The 19,586-nt window shown below is 37.7% G+C and overlaps 2 protein-coding genes across 11 annotated transcripts in view; both read left to right on the top strand.

Moving 5' to 3' along the window:
* Positions 1-3,202: 3,202 nt before the first annotated feature.
* On the top strand, positions 3,203-9,173 carry ran (RAN, member RAS oncogene family). The gene is made up of 7 exons (XM_067457943.1): positions 3,203-3,290; positions 3,888-3,958; positions 7,128-7,212; positions 7,331-7,456; positions 7,542-7,729; positions 8,088-8,258; positions 8,340-9,173. The coding sequence occupies exons 2-7, from the start codon at positions 3,926-3,928 to the stop codon at positions 8,382-8,384; spliced, it is 648 nt and encodes a 215-aa protein (XP_067314044.1). The 5' UTR covers positions 3,203-3,290; positions 3,888-3,925; the 3' UTR covers positions 8,385-9,173.
* Positions 9,174-13,931: 4,758 nt separating this feature from the next.
* Positions 13,932-19,586, top strand: part of stx3b (syntaxin 3b) — a 61,357-nt gene continuing 55,702 nt past the window's right edge. For 4 of the 10 annotated variants that reach the window (XM_067457941.1, XM_067457942.1, XM_067457939.1 and 1 more), the window contains exon 1: positions 13,935-14,370. In XM_067457941.1, coding sequence (XP_067314042.1) covers positions 14,341-14,370 — 30 coding nt within the window. In that variant the 5' untranslated portion in view covers positions 13,935-14,340. Of the gene's footprint in view, positions 14,371-19,586 lie in introns of all 10 variants that reach the window. The other 6 variants (XR_010908410.1, XR_010908409.1, XM_067457938.1 and 3 more) reach the window with 2 other exon arrangements.

The raw sequence follows: 19,586 nt of genomic DNA, 5'->3' as shown, positions 1-19,586 counted from the left end.
TAGTCCATGAAGATTCCTGTCTGACCTCCTCTGTCAGCCTGTCCATCACCACCGCGAACAAGAAGGGGCTCAGAGCCGTTCCTTGAGGCAGTCCCACCTTCACTGTGAAGTCCTCTGTCTCACCTTCGGCTCAACTTACCACTGTCCTACTGCTCTCATACATACCCTGCACCACTCTAACATCTTCTCTGCCACTCCAGACCTCCTCATACAATACCACAGTTCCTGTCTTTGCTTTCTCTAAATCTACAAAGACACAATGCAGCCTCTCTTTCTTTCTGACCCTCTCTTTACTTCTCCATTAACATTCTCAAAGCAAATAATGTATCTGTAGTGCTCTTTCTTGGCGTGAAACCATAATGCAACTACAACAACTTCGTATGGCTCATCAGCTTAATACCTCTGTAGTTTCCACAACTCTGCACATCTCCCTTGTTCTTAAAAATCATCACCAACACATTTCTCCTCCATTCCTCAGGCATCCTCTCAGTCTCTAAGACCTTGTTGAACAACCTAGTTAAAAACTCTACTGCCATCTCTCCTAGACACTTCCATACCTCTGTAAAGGCTAAAAAAACTAGCAGATGCTGAAATGTTTGCTACATTTCAAATGCTACATTTCAATGCTAAAGTGCCATTGCGCTACATGGCACTTTAAAAACCGGATAGTTTACTTATAGTTCGATTACGGATATTTCACGTCATCTTCGAATGCATATTCGAATATCGAATAAAAAGTGACAGCCCTATTGTCCGTCACTGGCTTGGAGGAGCAGCCGCGTGCAGTCCTACATCACCAGACTAATTTGCCTAATCTTCTCAGAACTTTATCGCGGTCGAAACGCAGACAGCTGCAGGTCTGGGGGGGAGAAAAGTTCCTGTAAAAAAGTTCCTGGTACAAATTGTTCCGGGTAATTTTGGTGAAAACGGGGCTATTGAAGAACAAGAACTCTGAGAAAACAAAGGAAATTAACATCTGAACTGTCCCTCACACACCACTGGAGACGGAGGTCTCACCTCAGTATCAGCTAATCTACATCTCTCCCTGTTGACCCCCCTCTCCCCCAATTCCTTCCCTCTTTCATGCCTTCCCTTTCTCATGATCACTGAAAATACACCCAAAATCTCTCTATTATAATGTCAATCCTCACGATACAGTATTATATGTGTTTGATATCATTTAAAATGTCTCAGTGCGACTGGTACAAATATCTCAGATCCACAGAAGTAAACTAGAAAATCATAAATGTTTTAAGAGTTAAGAGATATCTAGCCTTGGTGTATGGTGGGTGTGGCTTTCAGCCATTTGGCCTCTCTTCCATACAAGTTTATAGGACATGATTAATGCAAATTCCCATTGTGAACTTGTGTTTCCATATGAAAGAGTTTTTGCATTTGGTATTTAAAGCAATGTTGCAAAGAGCTCAGGGCTCGATTCTGTAGGTCAGCCCATAATGCTGGATGTTTCATGATAAGCCAGCATTATGTAATTTTCAGAAGTCAGGTATATATTTCATTCTTTACTTCAGAGTATTTAATGTTATATGGATTAAGCTACCTTTGAATTGATTATGTAATTGGCATTATACAATTACCTGACTGTTAAGAAATTGTTACACTTTGATTCTGACTTGCTCTGGAATTATTCAGGTTACGAACGGGCATAATTTCAACAAAGGGTTAAACGGAATAATTAAATGTGTACTTAAATATAAATGACCAAATAACCAACTGGCGTTCTAACCTAAATTCTAAATTATGATTAAATGGAGTCAGATAATAAGGAATTGGAATAAAATCCCTTTTCCCTGCTGAAAATTTGCCATGAAATCAAAATAGAAAAATCTTTTTTTCTCATGGAATATTGCAATATTTAGGATTTATCTATGCACTTTTTTTCAGCCCTTGTAATCTCTAATCAAAATAACCTCCCCTCTTCCTTCATCTCGGCTGAATTATTCATTATTAATATTCCATTTCCTTCTGTTGTGGAAAAAAGGTCTTCTATTTTCTCGTCTAATGTCAAAATAAGACTAGCCTGTACTGAACACAGCAATGAAGCCTTGATAACAGTCACTGCATCTGAATGTGTCTCTGGCCAGGGCACCGTTTTTATGCCTTTTTTCTTATCTGTTATTTCACAATAGCCAGGCTACTTATTTTTCTGGTGAATCACCCCTCCTGTTTCTCACAGTTAAGTCTTTCTTCTCACGCCTTTCTCTCTAATTGTGGCAACCTGCCAAGTGATGGTCAACCCTTTCTCAGAGGCAAGATAAAGCATTTTCCGAGGACCACCAGCTTCTTCCCAGAGGCGATAAGCCTTGACGTCACGTGACATAATTATTTCACCTCATAACAGTGGTTTTATTCTTTCACAGACACATGTATATTACTAAAAACTGAGTAGAAAGCTTCTCAGTGGACACCAGGCATTCTTATGCATTTGACTCTTGTTATCACAGTTAGGCTATCTGTTTTTTTATGCAGACTATTTCTACAAGAACTTTCTTATAGGATGAATAAAATATATTACTTCCTAGTTCAATAATGCATTCTTTAAGATTCTTCCCTAAATGTCTTAATTTATTAAATCATGTTCTACATTTTATTTGCAAATTGGTTTACTTTATTCATGAAAAATAATGCATTATTAAGTCGTGTCCTAATCGTGTCTTGTATACATTTCTACTTTAATTGTTTTTTGTTTTGTTTTTGTATCTTGTATTATTCTCTTTCTTTATTATCTGAATCCCATAGTCCTAAGTCATATTTATTGTCTCCCTTAGGATAAATTTGTTTTAGGTTGCAACATCAACACATATAACATACAACATTAACAACCATTCTAATCCTCTAACCCTGCATCATAAAAAAAACCCATATAAAATAATTAATTTATTAAGATTGAAAAACACTCAACACAACCCTTTAGTTACCTGTTCCAGACAGTTACTGCGTGTTTTAACATCCTGCTGCAATTGCTCATTATTTAATTAAACAGACAATGGGGTGAATGAGTATTTGTAGCGATTACATTTTTTCTCATTCCAGTAGCCGTTTCACTCGGATACACGTCTCGGTGTGTGAGAAAAAACGATCACAACTTCCGTCTCATGCTGACTGTAGATATCAGAGCCGTGAGAGATCGTTGCGCTCTACCGCCACCAGGTGGCGCAGTTATCCCGCGGCAAAGGAGGGTCACATGGTAGGGGCGGAAGCGTTTATGTGAGCCATGCTGAATCCCGCGCGGGCGCAGCCATTTGCTCTCTTCCTCGATCACTTCAACACCGGTGAGTGCGGAACGACCTGCTCGTCTCATCACAAACTTATTTCACGGAGACGTTTTGTTTTCTGCTGACAAGAAAACACCCCTGAAAGTCTTTACACCTTCGCTAAGGTGCTCTTAAGTCGACCAGATCGCGTTTATTCGCCGCTGATGAGGAGTTGTGAGTGTTTCATCATGGCTCATCTGTGTCGTAGCGCCATCGTGAGTTGTTGGCAGCGCGCGATGCTGGCGGGCTCGCTTGAACAACGCTCGCTTTGTTCCGCTCTTTTGTCAAATTCATCCATTTTCGTTTATTTTCGCTATCTTTAATGCGTTAACGTTATGTGTTAATTTCCAAATGGATGGGCCTGTTTGAGGCCTTCAGGCTGCGACTGAAGTTCGGGCTCCGGTAGCAGCGGCCTCGTGTGTTCGCGCGCATCCTTTTATTTAGACGCGGTAGTTTTTCATCAACGCAGTTGTTTGTTTTCATTTTTATACACTATTTGGATTTTAATGTGTCCGTTGGGGTGGTGTTTTCAGTAGTTGTGTAACTATGCCATTGATTTGTGTTTGATGCGGCCTTTGTGTGATGAGACTAACCGTCCCGCCATCTCTCCCGCAGAGTGACTGCAGCACAAAGACCAACACACAGCAACAGCCATGGCAGAGAACGAGCCGCAAGTTCAGTTTAAGGTGAGGCTGCTTCTAAAACTACAACAGACCACGATAATGAATTAAAGAAGGTGCTTAATTGTTCACATGTGTTAGCACAATGAGTTGCTAAAATGTTTGGAAGTAAAATAGGAGATTGTTCCTGATACCGAGTGCCTCTAAACAGCGAGTGATGGTGCATGAATCAGGAAAAACGGGTCACTTGTACTTTTTAAAATTAAACGTTAATTTATAAGAACTCATACATACTGTTTATCTGATAATAGTTTAACCTACTTAATCCCAGTTCACCCATCTTGAATACGGTGTAACACAACCTTTTTGTGTGTGCAGAATCAGATTGTATCCGATTGTAACTGATAAAATTTGCTACACCCACGAGTCACAATTTAACTTTTTTTTCTTTTTAACCACTAGGGTACTGTTGTACAAATGTTACAAACAAAAATACATTTTATAAGTGACATATTTAATAGTTTTAAGTCTATCTTCTGATTAATGCTTTCAAACAAGTAATTGCATCCAAAATAAGTTTGTTTACATGTGTATACTGTATAATTATGTATAAATATACACATGCATGTATACATTTAAGAAATTATGTAAAATATCTGATATAAATAGTTTCATATATACATGATTATATACAGTACACGCATTGTAAACAAACTTTTATTTTGAATGCTATTAATTGTTTGACAATGCAAATTAATAATTTTACTTTATTCAATATGGGGCTCTGGATTGTCACAAACACTTTATGTATAATTCACATAAATCATATATATATATATATATATATATATATATATATATATATATATATATATATATATATTGTTATACATATTTTTTAGTAGTTTTACTTATTCATGACACTATTTTAAATGGCATATCCCTCTTTACGGAAGATGATCTTGATTAAAGCAAGCAAAAACCGTGGATACACCATAATTAGTTAATAGTGTGTGTATATAGATAGGAGCTTTACAGATATATATTTATAGATATATAGATCTTAATATATCTTTATGTAAAGCTCCAATAACGTAATCACACATCTAAAACAATGTTAAAGAGGTGTTTTTTTTCTAGGCTTGGTTGTGTTTATGGGGTGCAGTATAACATGCCTTAAAGCTACACTGTGATATTTTCCCCCATCTAGCAGTGTAAAGGTATATGACAATCCAGTGAATATTAGTTTGTTCTTCTTAATTCCAATTTCGTTTTAACTCCTACGGTGGTCGATTTAGTCCAAGATTAACATCTCTTCCAGTTCGACCTCCTCCATGAGTGCCATTGAGTGTTAAAAGGCGAAGCTTGAATTTACGGGTATGTCCCTCTTTGGCTAATGTACTTTCAAGATGGAGGGGCAACATGGCGACCGGCATTCGAACCCCTCACCTGTATGTATTTTCAATGGCATATTATAAACTTATGAGAATACTTTATTACTTAAAATAAGTAAATATACCTTAATGAGCACATATATTTTTGAAAGAACTGTGTTTATAGCTAAGAATAAGCTAAAAGTCACACAATGTAGCTTTAATACTACTTTTTTCTTTTTTAAGCACTGTATTTTTTAAATATTTTACCTTTATTCCGTTGTCTCCACTGTCCTTTAAACGGCTCATTTGCTTCCTGCTTCTATGAAGCCCATCCCTCCGAAAAACACAATGGTCTTAGATTGGTAAAATGGCCAAATGTAGTTTCATGTACTTTTATTGGCTCAAGTGCCAAGCACGGGTTGTCCACAAACATCACGGGCAGAAGTCACATCTGCGGTGACTAGCAAGGGTTTATGATGTCGCTAACCCAGGAAGAAGCTCGTTGTAGTCCAAACCGGATGTTTTTGTAGGCAATAAACTGCCATAACTTTAAAAGACTATCTCCGTTTGCATTGAACTTTCAGTGCTGTAACTTTGCAGTTACTGTTTATGCTCAAGCAGCGACATTCCACACTAACTTAAGTTTTAAAAAAAAAAGTTAAATCGCATGCAACCACCCCTTTAAATTTATAATGGCTCCCTTCTATGTACCTTGCTTAATACATCTGCGATTGTGGTGACTGATCTCTGGCTAATCTAGTTCAAGCTGTTTTTGTTGACTTGATTAAAATATCTGGATGAAGTTGTCTAAGATTACTGTGCTCATTAGAAAGGACAGATGTATCAATAGGCCTAAAGGAAACCCATGATCAGCAATGCCGTGATTGGCGGGCGGCAAGACTGCAATGTTAACACATAATAATAATAATAATAATAATAACAAAAAGAGCATCACACACCTGATACAACTTGAATTTCTGGACCTGTCAAGCAACCACAATTACATAGATCATAATAGAAACATTTAAATGTACTGCATTACATTATTCCCATTATTTCACACTTTTCAGCACCGGCTTTTGCAATTCGTTTAATTTTATCTGTGAAGCTGATTGGTTACTTGACCTCACTAAAGTTTCTTTAAAGTCAATAACATTTTTGTAATGGCACTTTTATTAGGCATTTTAAGTTACCTGCTACTCCTGCGCTGCGTCAAGACCCTTCCATAACAGCTGCAAATATCATGATATTTTCAAATCAATTTAAATTATTTTTCATTATTGTCCCTGGTTCATTAGGGTACTCTTGTAAGAAAGTAGCATTGGCTGGGACAGACTTTTAGTATCACCTTCCACTTCACAAAAGATTCAATCTAATCCTGTTTGAGCTTACGGACCTGTTGCTGTGACTGCAACTTCAGGATGAGCTTGAAAGAACCAAACAATCCTGGATCATGTCAAATCATCAACTGTAAAATCCAGATAGCAGAGTAATCCACGTAGGGAGAACGGCCCCCTGATCCAGTTATAATCTGATTGTGTGGTCTTGTGTCTGTTTACACTAGCCACTTAATGTTTACATCAAGACCATGAATGTTCAATTATAGTTGACATCTTTGAATAAAATGGATGTTAGTCAATGCCATAGGCCATTTGCTGTAATATAAATATGTATCATGCTGTAGGATTAAATGCCAGTGTTCTTTCAATTAAGGTCACAAAATCACTTAAGTAACCTTGAATTGTCTGAAATAGTTTTATATAGTATGCCTCCATGCTGCCAGTGTTTTGTCATGTCATAGTCTCTAATGCCTGTTTGGAAAGTGTCGGTCACTCACGCAAACTCTTTCCCTTCCACAGCTGGTTCTGGTAGGAGATGGAGGTACGGGGAAGACCACTTTCGTGAAGAGACATTTGACTGGGGAGTTTGAAAAGAAATATGTTGGTAAGTCTTTAGGAGCCTTTGCTCGTTTCATTCATGTGGCATGTCGACGCAACTATTCTGGAGGAATGTGTGGCTTTGGTGCGATGGGCAGCTCTTAAATGTTTCTTTGTCATATTAGCCACACTTGGAGTTGAGGTACATCCCCTGGTCTTCCACACCAACAGAGGAGCCATCAAATATAATGTATGGGACACAGCCGGACAAGAGAAATTCGGAGGCCTGAGAGATGGATATTACATCCAGGGTATGCTGCGAGTTACCATATATATACACTTTTATGCTTTGCTGTACAGCAGTGGTTTAACATGTGCATCTGTCTCTCTCTACAGCTCAGTGTGCAATCATCATGTTTGATGTAACTTCTCGAGTGACCTATAAAAACGTGCCCAACTGGCATCGTGACTTGGTTCGTGTTTGCGAGAACATTCCCATAGTGCTGTGCGGTAACAAAGTGGACATCAAGGACAGGAAGGTCAAAGCAAAGAGTATTGTGTTCCATCGTAAGAAGAATCTACAGGTACGGTGCACCTTTTGCACTCAAAGTTGGCATGAAATACACCCTGTGCGAATTGTAATCAAGTCATCCATGCTTTTTTTATTTTATTTTAAATAAGTCAGTAGAGTCTTGTAACTCTTTCTGCAAGCTCATGCTCATCTGCCTCTACTTTTGAGTGCAACGTATCAATCCAATCAATGCAACCAAATCCCTTGTCTACTCTCCCCCTGATAATCCGTTTCACTCAGATGTGCGTCACAATAGGGAAGAAAAGCTCGTCCGTACTTTAAAATGGTCGTCCTCGTATTTCTCTTGTGGTCAATAGTGGTGTAGTTTAAAATTGTCTGTCTGTCATTAATGTGATTCTCTCTTTTCTCAGTACTATGACATCTCTGCCAAGAGTAATTATAACTTTGAGAAGCCCTTCCTGTGGCTTGCACGGAAGCTGATTGGAGATCCTAATCTGGAGTTTGTTGAGATGCCAGCCCTTGCACCACCTGAAATTGCTATGGACCCATCACTTGCCGCACAGTATGAGCATGACTTGAAAGTAAGTGTACGCGCATGTGGCCGGGCCGTTACATCTGCTCCCGAAAAGGTCCATTTAATCTAACTGTTGCTTCTCTTCTAGGTGGCATCAGAAACAGCTCTCCCAGATGAAGACGACGACCTTTAACCTGTTAGCCTCTGACCTTCCTTTTGGCAATCACTGGGATTTCCTTGTGATGGTTCCTCTCCCTGCCCCTTTTACTGTAAAACCCCAGCGCAGAATATTTTTATTTTTCGATTTTTGGGTTGTTTTGTGTTCTGAATTTGAGTAAATTTGTGTGGTTCATTTCATTGTAGACATGCCTAACTGTTGCCACCAGACAGACACACACATGCAGACATGCCTACACTGACACACTCACTCGAAGGTGTGAGCGCAGGTCGAGTGTCCCAGTGCTTACTTCTCTATGTAAAGCTCTAAGCACTTAGAGGAATTCTTGGAATAAAAACATTCTCGATATAATAATCCTTGCTTGGTCTTTTCTTATGAACAAAATATGTTAAATCAAATTATAAAGTTGTAGTGGGCTTCTTGTAAACAATTTTGTTGACCAACAAAATTGTCAGTCCTTTGTTTTACATGTAAAGCTTATTTTCAGGCTATGTATACATGCTCTGGAAGTTTCTCTGGGTTACTGCTGACAATGGTCCATCGTAATGCAAAGACGGTCTAAAATGGCAAGTCGCTGGTTGTGATGTTTAAATCATGTGGATTTTGCAGTCCAAGATCAGTCCATAATGTCAAAATATAACTAGTTTCAACCTTACAAGCCTTTTCACTTAAGCAATTGCTGTTGTAAAGAAATAATGGGATTTCCTTGAAACAATGTAAGAAGTTTGTCATTTTGATGTCGCTATTGGAATAGTTACTAGTATTTAAATGAATACTATGCCAATAAACATGAAATGGACGCTAGTCTTTATTGAGAAAGTTATGTGGCACTTTACAAATGAAGCATGAAAAGAATTAAGGGAGTTTTTCAGCGAATGTTCAGAGATGCGTTTAACCTTAATGCAATAAATGTTTAATGAATCAGACAAATTATTTGGTATTATATATTCGCATTGCATTTAATGTTTTTTTTTTGTAAGTCGCTTTGGATAAAATCGTCTGCTAAATGATTAAATGTAAATGTAAAATGTTTACATTTTATGGCATTTTTAAATTGGTACATATAATCAGTATAGTCAAGACCTCTGAGATGGGATGGGCTAAAATCCATTTAGGCTTTTTCCAACGAAAAAACAAAACATACAAACATAACTACAGGTCCTTCTCACAAAAATTAGCATATTGTGATAAAGTTCATTATTTTCCATAATGTAATGATAATAATTAAACTTTCATATATTTTAGATTCATTGCACACCAACTGAAATATTTCAGGTCTTTTATTGTTTTAATACTGATTTGGCATACAGCTCATGAAAACCCCAAATTCCTGTCTCAAAAAATTAGCATATCATGAAAAGGTTCTCTAAACGAGCTATTAACCTAATCATCTTAATCCACTAATTAACTCTAAACACCTGCAAAAGATTCCTGAGGCTTTTAAAAACTCCCAGCCTGGTTCATTACTCAAAACCGCAATCATGGGTAAGACTGCCGACCTGACTGCTGTCCAGAAGGCCATCATTGACACCCTCAAGCGAGAGGTTAAGACATAGAAATAAATTTCTGAATGAATAGGCTGTTCCCAGAGTGCTGTATCAAGGCACCTCAGTGGGAAGGAAAAAGTGGCAAAAAACACTGCACAACGAGAAGAGGTGACCGAACCCTGAGGAAGATTGTGGAGAAGGACCGATTCCAGACCTTGGGGGACCTGCGGAAGCAGTGGACTGAGTCTGGAGTAGAAACATCCAGAGCCACCGTGCACAGGCGTGTGCAGGAAATGGGCTACAGGTGCCGCATTCCCCAGGTCAAGACACTTTTGGGCTACAGAGAAGCAGCACTGGACTGTTGCTCAGTGGTCCAAAGTACTTTTTTCAGATGAAAGCAAATTTTGCTTGCCATTTGGAAATCAAGGTGCCAGAGTCTGGAGGAAGACTGGGGAGAAGGAAATGCCAAAATGCCTGAAGTCCAGTGTCAAGTACCCACAGTCAGTGATGGTCTGGGTTGCCATGTCAGCTGTTAGTGTTGGTCCACTGTGATCCGCAGCTAGCTATCAGGAGATTTTGGAGCACTTCATGCTTCCATCTGCTGAAAAGCTTTATGGAGAAGATTTCGTTTTTCAGTAAACCTGGCACCTGCTCACAGTGCCAAAACCACTGGTAAATGGTTTACTGACCATGGTATTACTGTGCTCAATTGGCCTGCCAACTCTCCTGACCTGAACTCCATAGAGAATCTGTGGGATATTGTGAAGAGAAAGTTGAGAGACGCAAGACTCAACACTGGATGATCTTAAGGCCGCTATCGAAGCATCCTGGGCCTCCATAACACCTCAGCAGTGCCACAGGCTGATTGCCTCCATGCCACGGAAAATAATGAACTTTATCACAATATGCTAATTTTTTGAGAAGGACCTGTATCTTTGTTAGGTGAATTTAATACCAGATTTGTTCATCGTAGAATTTGTGTGGGTTCCATGGTAAATCAATTCATCATCGAAGAGTTATTATAAGAAACAATATTCTAATGTAATGCTTTTTATTTCAAACATATCTAGTAAAAAAAAAAAAATAAAGGTAATTTATATCTGTTGACTGACTTGACAACGTGACCTGGTAAGCAGTTTCTATCACAATAATCATTTGCTACTGTATAATATGAGATCTCTTTCAAACAACGCAAGGTTCGTCGTTTTGTTTTTGATGACGGTGTAGTAAAATAATCAGTAACTCTGGTAGGCTACTGTTTTTTTTTATAATATTATTGAACTTGATAAGAGCAAATACACAGTTACAACTCAACCGAATTTACAAAGAATAATAGAATTATATTTAAACAGTCGAAAGAGGCGCTAAAATAAAACAGGTGTAACATAAATTACATTCAAGAGAAAGGACTTTAAAGATTTGACATTGCTGGAAGAAGAGGACAGTATGACATTTCAAGTCTTTTCGAAAAATAAAAAGGGGTTTAACATACAAAAATGTGAGCTAGCTGAGGTACGTTCTATGGTAGGCTACATTTCCAGAGTGATGACGTAAATTCCTTCGTACTACGTAATACTACGATGTGGCCACCAGAGAGCAGAAAATACTCATTTATGCTCGTGTCGGTCTTTGGAGTCTTTCACAAACGACCACACGGAAGGGTTTCGTGAAACACAACACACCAGTGTGTCATTCACACACACATTCCGTCGCGTTTGTGTGTAAACTACAGCGTGTCCGTCGTGTTTGATCCACGTCACTGATCTTGAGATAATCAGACCCCCGTGCTGTGCTGATGTATGATTGCGCTTCCTCATCCGCTTAGTGTTGTTGACAGAGGAGACAGGGTTAATGAATGTCAGCTCTCGTGCTGAATGTGTGGTGAAGAGGGCTATACTCAATGATCTTTGACTCCATCCCATGATACGCTTCACAGTAACGGCAAAAAAGTATCCTTACAGTGTGTATTAGAACAAGGGTTTACAATCTTTTAGATGCAATGGGCACCCAAATATGATCATCTTGGTGTGAGGCCTCCCATCCTAAATGTTAAAAGGAAGCTATAAATTATTATTATTATAGGCCTATGTGTACAACTGTATTTAGAAAATATTCTACTCAATATTATAGCCTGCAGCCTCTACTATGTATTGTTTATTTAAATCAATGTTTCATTTTAATTCAGTTTATTTATTTATTAAATATTATTTTTAATATTTATGTATACAGTTTTTTAAAAAACTTTTTTACTGACCCCTTGCAGCACCGCCCCCTGGTAGGCTATTAGAATTTAATACATAGTTATTATTTTATTTCATGTCAGAAGCACACAGTCAATATTTGAATCACAGTCACGTTTTTTTTCTAATAATTAGATTAGTTAGTAGAAACTAACTAATAAGTACTAGTTTAATAAATACCTAACAGTAGATATTTAAATATAGATTTGTCACTATTGCAATATTAAATAGCCTACATGAAGCTAATAAATGGGGTATGAAAATATTTTGTATTTAACATTTTCAGTAAACAGTCAATGAAAAGGTGGTGCCTCACCTGAAAAATGCAATAAATATTACGGCGAACTTAAAAATTAATCAAACAAACAAATGCAAAAAAGCAACAAAAAGCAAAATAGGCAACAGAACACAAAATGTGCAACAAATAATAGTAGCAAATTAGTTCATGAATACTAATGAACTATTAACTAATGAGCTGCACTTCTAACCCAGACAGCACATAGTGTCGCCCAGATCAGCCCATGCACATCTGGTACGGGTTGAATCCACATTTACCAGATGAGGGCCGGATCTTGGCGACACGATCTTGGCCGGTTGCTGTCTGGAACAGCATGTATTAATCTTTGTTAATATCAACATTTACTTATACATTTTTGAAATCAAAAGTTGCATTTGGCAACATTAGTTAATGCACTGTGAATTAACTTGAACAAACAATGAACAGCTGTAATTTTTAAACTAACTAACTAACTAATAAATAATAAATTATTTATTTATGTTATCAAATTAAACATTATTGGAAAGTATTACTACATAGTCTTACTAAATTAATTGTTAAAAAAAGATGACTTTTTTTAAATAACTTTAATTTTTCATTTTTAAGGAGGAAACAGACATATTTGTAATCACCTCCTTTTTATTCTCTGTGAATTTGATATAAAACATATTTTTCAGTTATCACAAAAATGTTTAACGCACACGTGCCTTTTTAAGGGATAGTTCACCCAAAAATGAAAACTATTCCATTACTCACCCTCGAGCCATCCTTTCTTCTGTCAGACAAATAAAATGTCCTGGCTCTTCAAAACTTTATAATGGCGGTGAATGGAAGCCCAAAATTTGAAGCCCAAAAAAGTGCATCCATCCATTTTAAAAGTGCTCCACGTGGCTCCGGGGTTAATAAAGGCCTTCTGAAGTGAACATGTTTTTATTTAACACGTTCTAAATTAAAATATTTAGCTTCCGCCCAATACAATAGCGGAATTGGATAGCTCACATTAGACAGTGAGATACGTTAGGCTACACTTCCTTCATAAGTTGAATACAGAAAGCGGTCTGCTTTATAACGTGTTAAGTATGGATATGTTTCTTACAAAAACCCCTGACTTCGCTTCAGAAGGCCTTTATTAATCCCCCTAGAGCGCTGTAGAGTATGTTTATAATAGATGGATGCACTTTTTTTTGAGCTTCAAAGCGTTTGCCGTTCACTGTCATTATAAAGCTTGGATTAGCCAGGATTTTTTTTATATAACTCTGATTGTATTCGTCTGAAAAGAAGAATGTCATATAGCCTACACCCAGGATAGTTTGAGGGTGAATAAATCATGGGGCAATTTTCCTTTTTGGGTGAACTATTCTTCGTTTAGTCTTTAATATTAAAAAAAAATGTCATTTTTTTACAAGTAAAACTTGACTAGACCACATATTTGATCTTCACTTACTTGACACACTTAAGCGTCAGTCGAATTCTTATCAACAAATAGAATATTTACTAGTAAACTTAAAAAATAGCACTTGAGTTGCACGCACACAGGTGTCCGCGGGCGCGCGCAGGGCGTCACCGCCAGTGCCGAGCAGCGGGTATAGGTGAGACTCAGAGAGACTCAGAGAGCATGCGTGAGACAACAGCTCTTTCAGACCGATTATAACGAGAAAAGAGAGGGAGAGGGAGGAAGACAGATTAAGCAGACTGAACACAACTGTTGTTTTAATCCTCTGAGCGGATAGATTTAGAGGAAAAAAAACTACTGGTTTGGAGAAGAGCAGCCATATTGCATGGACCTTTGGTGGAATAACAAGACTCACCGTAGAAGGAATAGTCGGAGTTCAGGAGGACACATCCAGACTTCTGACGACCCGCTCAGCAGCCACTGCTACACACACTCTTCTGTCTGATTTGACTTTGTCCTATTTATTATTTATTTATTTTATTTTTATAGATAGTGATAACCACAATATTGAACGATGAAGGACCGACTGGAACAACTAAAGGCGGTAAGCGTGTGGTTAAATATTTCTCGTGAAGTAAACGCGACATGCATGGGCTCGTGTATGGGAATGACATTACATAATGGAGTTTGTCTAAAACCTCCGTGTCAGATCCAGTATACACAGCATGAATAAGGAACATTTGTAACTTTTGTACTTACGACTGTAACTGCTACACAAAAGAGGAATAATACAGAAGTTTAATAGAGTGTGTGGATGAATTATACAATAATTGCTCACCAAAGGAAGCACAGGTCATATTAGATATAGTAAGTAGTGAATAGAGGAGGGCAGACAGTGTTGGACAGCTGATGTGGTCATCTGACTCACGGAGGGGGTCACAGGCCTCTGGGAAGATGGGGGATGGGGTGAGGGAGAGGATGCTGATCTTCAAATACTTATTGAAAAATAAATATAGACCAAGCTGAAGCTTGCCTTCCGTTCTGTAGCCAAACTTACTAAAAAGTAAAAATGTTACCCTTTTTTGGATGTGTACATTGGTTGCTCATATATCATGGTGCTACCATAGTTTTGTTTTGACAAACGTTATGCTTTTTGGACATTACCAACTAAATGCGAACATAATTTATTTAATTTATTACATGATGTGTTTAAGTGGTCCTATTTTTTTTATATGTAGCATCTTTACAGGCACATAATCAATACTACCATGTTTTATGAATAATATATATATATATATATATATATATATATATATATATATATATATATACATCATATCTACAATGCGTTGAACAGCTAATCATCAAAAAAAAAAAAAAAAAAAAAATCTAAACATAAAATTCCTGTTGAGCCAGATGCAATGGCTCAACGCTAAGGATTTCTTTCTACTGGCCTCACCAGTAGTTCAAATTTTTGGCCCCACCAAAAATATATTAATAAATGCGTAAAAAAAGAAAAGTAAATAATTGTTTTTTTTTATATCGGTGAAATTTCACAATTCACCCTTTTGGGGGTAGGGGCGTGTTTGTTTTGGTGATTTGAAATACCAACAACGGTTACCAGATAGCACTTACCCCACCTTTAAGTGATCAACTAGTGATAGTCAAAATTACTTCCTTCAAGGGCTTTCCCCTGAACTGTATCATAAAAAGGGTCATTACTCAAAGAAGCTTTTCAACACTGTGCACACTAATGACATCTTTTTTTGGTCAAAAGGTGGAAAAAGACGCCCTTGTGTCCCAGCCATGTTGGACCATTTAATATAATTTGTGCTATGAAAACCATATAAAGCAAAGAAAATATAAATCTTTCACATGTCATTGCATTTACACATTGTATTAATACATTTGTGAAAAAATAGCTAAGGATCATGTATGCATATATGAGCAAAATAAAACCTCATTAGAGAACAAAGTGCCTGTAAACCGGGAATTAATACAAAATCAACATGCACAAAACTACACATTTAAATATTTAATATTATATATATTTTATACTATGATTTATTCTTACCAAATAAGCGAATGACACTAGAAATGGCACAAGAGGTTTGCATTATTTGAATCACCGTGTCCCAATTCGCATACTATATAGTACTAAATAGTACTCGAAAATAAGAATTAGTATGTCCCAAATCTTGAAAGGAGAACTATACTGTATGGCGGAATAGCACTTCTGAGAGTACCTCACATCTCCCCCTCCCTCTCTCATTTCTGTCAATAGGGGGAGATGTGAGGGAGGATTTTTCAGCCGGGACTTTTTACTGCGCCGAGTCGAAGTACTCTCAGAAGCGCCATACATTATAGTTCTCCTTTTTAATCCGCTTAGAAAAGTGGCACGTTTTATTTTAAGTCATCATATTTCATTGTTCAACTATTCGTGTAACTGTATTTAAATAGGGGAAACGTGGAGGTGTTTGGTCGCTTCTAACTTGATCTCTGTTTGGTACCATAGTGAATGAACTGGGCTCAGTGGGGTAATCTAAATGCTATCAGAATGTCACCGGCATGGATTGTTTTATTTTTTTATAATGTTTCCTGGGGTGTACTAATATTGTTAGTATAGTTTTAACTAATTACTTCAAAAAATGTCAATTTATAAATAAAAGTTATTTTTTCTATACTGATATTAGCACTCTGTATGAATGCTCTGTTTCAAGGGGCGTGTCTGCTGTGAGACTTCAGTGAAAACACCCACTGTTGTGATTGGATGACATCTGCATTTGATATGAGATTACGTGCGGAGGGGGCGTGGTTTAGTCAGGCGCGAGCAGGAGCAGCTGCTAGTGATAGGAAGTTCGGATTATTTTACTGACTAGGATCATTGAATCTCCTTCAGCAAAATGAACAAATATTTTTTCAGGTCATTTCATTCATTTAAGCATAATCTAATTGAAATGTTACATGTTTTATTTTTCAACACATTTAGTACTTTTGGAATAAAAAATAAACTACATGCTAATGCCCAAACTTTGAGAATAAAAATAATTAATTAATTGCGCTTGCCTCAACTCCCGATCCAAACCATTCTTTCTTTAGTCATTTCACATTTAATCACGTCTGTTCCCTAAAGATTAGCAGCTAGGCTACACCTCTCGTGACTTCTGGTTCCACCCGTTAATTTTGTCGTTATGTCAGATCCGGGCCGTGACAGCCTCATATGTTATACATGCGTCCGGAAACAGAAAAGATTAGTTATCTCTAGTTTTCGAGTCATTCATTCATCAAGTCCCAGCCCCATATAGGCAAGGCTATGCAGTCACCGGAAAAAGAAGAGATTAGTTCATCTCTCGAGTCTTCTCTATCAAATCGTTCTTCGGGTCTGACTCTGAGTCTCGTTCTTTTGTCATATGACCGCACTGCTTCAGTGTCTGACATGTCACAACATATACAGCATTACAGTTGTATTATTGACTGCATGTTGTAATATAGTTATTATTATAAAATCATCAGAAGATATGGGCAATAAACTGTTATTATGCCTATCCATTCTGACCAACCCAGTGTGTCCAGGATTCATAGGAAAAATTATTATAGGCCTACTAGCTAAAAAGAAAAAAATCTACGCCCTTGTTTGTGAGGAAGGTTGTGAATGAAATATTTCTGTATCCAACACGGCTTTCACGTGACAAAAGAACGAGACTAGGACCGAAGACTCAAAAAGAATGATTCATTTATGTTTCCAGTACAGACTGCATAGCCTTGTCTGGGGCTGGTACTTTATGAACGAATGACTCAAACCCGGATTCGAAAGATGAGCTAATCAATTCTGTTCCCTGTACAGAACATATGGGATGTTGCACATGCGCGGTCAGCACAAAATGAACGAATCGCTCTCTGAGAAAACCAGACGTTCTCGAGTCATATTAAAGATTCGTTCAAAATGAACGAATCGTTCATGAACAACACATCACTAGCAGCTGCAGCGCTGGCAGTCGAGAGAGAGACGGAGCTGGGGAAAGATTGCTGAGAAAGTGTTATTGCACCAGTGGCGGGACTGACAGTTTTAAACGATTTAGAAAGAAAGTCTGTGTGAACTTGAATGATTAGCTACACATCACTGATCCCAGATCAGACATTAATGAACACTGTTACTCACTGTTTGTGGCGGTGCTGTTGAATCCATTTGGTAAAGCCTGAGCTGACATCGCGACTGATAAACTAAATCCATTCTCTACTAATTCTCTGGGTGGGCAAAGCAGAGGAAGGAGAGGAGAGGAGAGGAAACCTTTCCTGCTATTACGTCATAACAGGAGAATTCAAGATCAGCTCGTCTGAGCTCTCATTTCTCAAAGCCAGAGAAAGACAGCCTGAACTCGTTTTACACTGATCAAAATTTCTAGCCACTTGGGGAGGACTGTATTTAGGCTAGGGGAACTCATATTAATGTTTAAAAACCTCATAAAATAAAAAAATCATGCCATGGGACCTTTAACTTTTAAATGCATAATTATATTTAAAACTGCCAATACGAGGAGAGTCTCTGCATTAAAGACCCACAAATGGCAGATCAACATGCGGCTACATTTCTCTCCGATATGGTGGGAAATGAACCTGAAGGTGGAGGATTTGAATTGTGTGATGAAGTTTAAACGGTGATGGGATACACGTAACTAAGCCACAGAGTCCGTTAAAGATGACAAAGTAGTATGTCCTGAAGCTTGCATACTTTTCTGCTACACACTCAAAATTATGTACTTTTTCTTCACAAAAAGATTACATACTTTTAGTACGTAGTATAAGTAGGTGAATTGGAAAGCAGAATACGAAGCAATCAAGTGGTTGTGTGTGAAAACGTAGCTTTGGACGTCACAGATCAGGTGGTTATTGTAAAACGAATCAAGCAGTGCTTTGCTGTGTGTGAGATGTTGCGTTTTTTTTATTTTATTCAAGCTTCGAAGCCTTGGTGTCGAACATCACATCATTAACATCAACTGTATTAATATAAAGGATGTAATTCATATACATTTGTTATATGTTTAATCAAGTGCATATTTAAAGTCCATTCATTACCTTACATCTCATAAATCTAATCATATTATCCGATACAACCATGGTATGTGCCATGCTTCTTCAGATATAAACCCCAATATTACCATGTTTTTTTGTCCTGCATACTATATTTCTTTTAGATGTGCTTCTGAAGCGAAGTTGCGCGTGACTCAAATAGCTATAGCTTCAGACAGTCAGCGGTAGTAAAAGAGTAAAAAGTTATGGTGAAAGAGTAACCCCTGACCTTTGACGCATGGGTATTGACCAGGGCTGGACTGGGGCTAAAATTCGGCCCTGGCAAACCCAGCCCAACCGGCGCATGAGTTCCCAGTGAATGTTTTTGCTGGGGTTGGGGCCTTAAATTGGAGTAAATAAATAAAACTCGGACAGGGACAACTCATGATAGATCTCTTATCGAATCGAATTTGCTGCAAATGCATAAACATAATATTGCTTTTTTGTCTCACAGAAATACACTTGACAGTAAAGCTCTGATGATTGAGCTAGGATGCAGTAAAGTAAATTGACTGCTTTTAAATGCTGTCATCATTTACTCACTCTCGTGTCCTTCCAAACCTGTATGACTTCTGTGAAACACAAAAGAAGAAGTTTTGAAGAATGTGGGTAACCAAGCCATTTTGTTTAGGCTATCATTTGAATATTGTATGAACACGAAAAACAGACTCAAATTATTTTATTTTATGCTACCCAGAAATAAATTCATTTAGGTTTGGAATGACATTAGGGTGAATATTTGATCACATTTTT

The sequence above is a fragment of the Pseudorasbora parva genome, chromosome 11, assembly GCF_024679245.1.
Source record: "Pseudorasbora parva isolate DD20220531a chromosome 11, ASM2467924v1, whole genome shotgun sequence".
NCBI lineage: Eukaryota > Metazoa > Chordata > Actinopteri > Cypriniformes > Gobionidae > Pseudorasbora > Pseudorasbora parva.
Note: the sequence above shows the minus strand (reverse complement) of the source record. Positions and strands in the feature narration are given on the sequence as shown.

Excerpts from the sequence above, each read along its gene's own strand:
- ran (XM_067457943.1), top strand. The coding sequence starts at position 3,926 with ATGGCAGAGAACGAGCCGCAAGTTCAGTTTAAG. Across the intron at positions 7,730-8,087 it reads ATCGTAAGAAGAATCTACAG|TACTATGACATCTCTGCCAA; the intron begins GTACGGTGCACC and ends CTCTTTTCTCAG. Across the intron at positions 8,259-8,339 it reads AGTATGAGCATGACTTGAAA|GTGGCATCAGAAACAGCTCT; the intron begins GTAAGTGTACGC and ends CTTCTCTTCTAG.